We start from the raw sequence: 4,380 nt of genomic DNA, 5'->3' as shown, positions 1-4,380 counted from the left end.
CCAGAGTTAGCCATGAAAATCTAAACTCCTAGACCAAGCTTGAAACTCTGGCTCTAGCTAACTATTTTTCTGAAAACAAGGGATTAAAAAAGAATATATCTTTAGATTCAGGTCACCAATAGCATTTTTTTTGCCTGAGAAAAAAACATTTACTAGGCAATAGTGCACCTAAAGAAATAAAATAGTTTTATTAATGTAGTTCATTTTTTGATTATCGATTGAATATAATCTATCTTCTTTTCTTTACAACTTTTTTTTCACAGAAATTAAGAGATTATAAAGAATATAGTATATATACATTTAAATTAGTTATAGGTGAGACAATATTAAAATAATGGTAAGAAAACAAGAAGAAAGCAAGGATTTGATGCCATAAAATCTCATATAGTTTGCTAAAAATTCATATTGTTAACTTGTACTTTACATAGAATTTCCTATATTCTTTTACAAATGGGCCTTAAATTTGGCTCTAACTTTGGTAATAGTTAATACAATGAAGGATTCATGATCATTTATCAAAATTCACTGGGTTCATTTATAGAAGAACAAGGCATTGCTTAGAAAAACAACACTAGAAATAATGAAAATAAATAGCAATTTCCTTAAAGGGTCCTTGAAATGGAAACTATGTAATAAAATTAACAATCTCTCAAAAACTTTACAACAAAAGCCACAATTTTAGAGGAGATCTTTTATGACACCTTTAAATGGGGGCCAATAGCTTTTATAGCAAATTGTCATTCAGTAAAAGCAGTTCTACTTGGGACAGAGGTAGGTGGTGTAAGGTTGGGGGATGATATACTTCTATCCAAGTAGAATGTGCTCTGGTGGTTTAATTTAATCCAGGGGAAAGGTGTATGATACCCAGAGGTTCACACTTAAAATTACCCTCCATATGTATTTTTCCCATGTGAGGATATAAAATGGGTCTGAGAGGAAATGAGCTTGATCTACCAAATAAGTACCTCATTTATTGTTCTTATATATTATAAATAAATGACAAGTTGCATCCATTAACAATGAGGATGGGTACTGTGTAACATTTTTCTCAAGAAAGTAGAAGCCTCTAATAAGAATAGCTGCTTAAATAAAAGACTGTTCCATAGATTGGTTCAAACTTCACTTGATACATTAATTTGAGAGCTAACATAAAATGGAGGCCAATATTCTCACATTTCAAAATACAGAGCGTTTTTTTGTTGTTATTTGTTTGTTTTTTTAAGACGCTATAACCAAATACTATCCTGGCCTTTTAAAATATCTCAGGATAGCTTTCCTTGTATGTCTAGCTTTGCACAACAACTTTTTTATGGTGTTCATTCCAAAATAAAAATTGTTTTAAATTAATCTCTAGATAATTTTTATAAAGAAACTTTAAGAGACTATCAGATATAAGTCAATTAATAGTTGGGAGCTATCTACTAAAAGAAATGACATTTCATAAGACTAATTGATCCCTATCTTTATAGAAAGAAGTATGTAAATGTAATCTATACAACACATTTGCCCCAGGACACACAAACACGAAACAGGGATACATTTTAAACATAATATGAAGTAATTTAAGACATTTAATGCTTCTATATTTGTTGCCTTGGGGGAGTGTTCTATTGAAAATAAAATAAAATATATACATTTGCACCATGGTTGAAGACTTTATAGAGATGGACCCATACCAGGGAGGACCCTAAATAACTTCTATGTCACAATTCTATTAGTGTCATAACAACAAGATACATGCTTGCCTTTCAGATCCACTGGGATCTCAGAAGTGTGGGGCTCTCTTAAATAGTGTGTGGCATTTTGGAGACCGGAGGGTTGCTTACCAGTTGGTGTAAGGTGTCTCCAGGTGATAACAGGTTCAGGACGGCCATTGGCCATGCAGACCAGGGTCACATTGCTGCCCTCATTCACAGTGACATCCGAGGAGATGTTGGAGATCTTTGGTGGAACTGTAAAGACAAAAGCAAATGGGATGTGTAACTATGTCTGTAAAAGCAGATTTGCAGCATTGGTCCATGCAACTGGAAGTGGCAAATATGAACTAAGTACTCTTATAACTTTAGGCCTCGAAATTTGGGAGTTAGGAAGCCAGAGTGTTTTAGGAGCTCCTAGAGACTTCATGAGCAAATAAGAAGCATGAGTCTTACTATAAGGTGAGATTCTTTCCACTATGGCCAAGTGCTATAGGAAGTACAATGAAAATGACTCGGCTTTTTTCTGATTAGAATTACTTTTTTGGCTATTAGAGATTGTGGACATTTGTACATATTAAGAATAAATTTTCTTATTACTCTTACTTACATTTTCTTATCTATAAAAAGGAATATAATCTAATCTCTCTTGAAATGTCAGGGAAAAAGGTATTATTTAGTATAAGATTTCATAGTTGTGTTATTAAGATATAGTAAAACCTGGATACTTATAATCTAGCCCCATAAGGAAACAACTAGTTAATCACTATAATAGAAAGTCTCTAAATAGCATCTTGGTGTGTGCCTGCCAGATAATTAAAATTGAATTCATAAGGTCTATGTCACAGATAGGTAGATTTTACCAAAAAAATACTATTACTCCTAAAAACTATCATCACCACTACTACTAACAATTTAATAACAGCTAACTTGCATTACTTACTATACATAGAATTTTATTTATAGGTGAGAAAGTGAGGTATAGAGGGGGTTAGGTGAGAAGCAGAAAACTGATTCGACTCTAGGCAGACTCCAGGGCCCACACTTTTAAGAACTACTTGAATGAAACTTCATCTTCACAATCCAGGCTACCAGATGGCTGCAAATGACGACAATTACTTTTTGGTGATGTGAGAAATGAGTCCCCAAGGGCTAGTGGTACTGCCGTCTGACTCCTTCATTAGTGTTCAGGGCAGCCACATTAGATCTCACATTGGTAGGCTGGAGTGGAAAGTGAATTACTCTCAAATTTCTTCACAGAGGTTATACACTGACTACAAATAGCAGAGTTTATGGTTTGACTGTGATTTTCCTTATTTTACTCTTAGTGGCTTATGCTGTCCCTGAGAAAGTATGTGTTGAGAACAGCAGGGAGGAGTTCAAGAATCTTACTTTTTCTCTCTTTTCCTGTCTATTAAGAACTCTGTGTGGTGACAAATAAAACAGGAACACTTTCTGCTTGTAGAGGCAGCTGCCTGACAAACATATAATCCCCACAGATTCCTGTGAGGAGACACTGATGGGACTTGGGCAACTGACCAGATCAGAGTGTCACAAGGAGGAACTGGGTAGAGAGCTCTCATCGTAACACTCCTCACACAGTGACATCCTGTATGGCTTCTGGGTAGAAACCAGTGTTTCCAAACCAAACCCAATGACAGAAATAGAATGTAGTTGATTCTCATTATTTAGTAATTTCTATTTATAACTTTCCAGTTCCCCTTTTATCTATTGGGGTTAGGGGATGTTTTCTCAGATTCATATGTTGACTTGAAATATATTCTTCCACACTTTTATAATGAGGACCTGACAGGTTATATGCTTTTTATAGAAAAGAACAGAACAGGACACAAGAGAGGAATAATGGCTTGTTGAGGGTTATCCCATCAAGAACTATGGCTGGGCTTAGAACTCATAGCTCTTGAATGTCCAACTGTTCTGCCATTTAATATTGGAAGTTTCTAATTCCCAACTGAATAAGCCAGGTTTCAGAACCTCTCCAAAAGCAAACAAACAAACAAACAAACAAACAAAACACACAAATAAAATATAAAGCTATGAGAGAACAGAACTTAATCATTCTAGGCGCCTTTCTCAATAATGGGAATCTATACAGTAATTACAAGTGCTCATATCAGTCAGGTTGTAGCTAATTTTGAATTACAAGGGACACAGCATAGAGGAAATAAAACTGTGTTCTGATATTTAAAAAAGTGGAGTTGAGGAGGGGGAGGCTATATATCCCTAATATAAAAACACTCAAATTTATAAAACAGAAAAAAATCTTCAATGATCAAGCTTTCACAGAGTTAATGCCTATGATGCAATTTACTTACATTACCTCTCTTTTATGAGAGGAATATACCAATAACTTTAATTTTACATGGTATGCAAGTTGAGATATGCTCAACGGTACATAGACAAGTAGTAACAAAATCAGGAATAAAATCTAGAACAACTGACTGCAGGGCTATGCTTTGGCCATCAAACTATATTATTTCTTTTAGTTAAGGACAATATCCTCAGGTTCCGGATCTCAGATACTGAAGGTACAAAAAGTGATTTTGTTCCATTGTTAGAAATATAATCATGTTGACATTGTATCACATCTTCCTCTGGGTCACTATCAATGGGTTTCACTCCATTACTTATCTTCCTACTTTACTGTACTTTGTATAAGCTTCTT

General features: G+C 34.6%; 1 protein-coding gene across 2 annotated transcripts in view; it reads right to left on the bottom strand.

The window, feature by feature from the left end:
- LSAMP (limbic system-associated membrane protein) overlaps positions 1 to 4,380 on the bottom strand; it is a 640,116-nt gene that overhangs the window by 235,146 nt on the left and 400,590 nt on the right. For both annotated transcript variants that reach the window (XM_006773572.2, XM_006773573.2), the window contains exon 3: positions 1,827 to 1,952. In XM_006773572.2, coding sequence (XP_006773635.1) covers positions 1,827 to 1,952 — 126 coding nt within the window. The remainder of the gene's footprint in view (positions 1 to 1,826; positions 1,953 to 4,380) is intronic.

The sequence above is a fragment of the Myotis davidii genome, unplaced genomic scaffold (genome assembly GCF_000327345.1).
Source record: "Myotis davidii unplaced genomic scaffold, ASM32734v1 scaffold201, whole genome shotgun sequence".
NCBI lineage: Eukaryota > Metazoa > Chordata > Mammalia > Chiroptera > Vespertilionidae > Myotis > Myotis davidii.
This window is presented reverse-complemented; position numbering and strand designations above follow the sequence as displayed.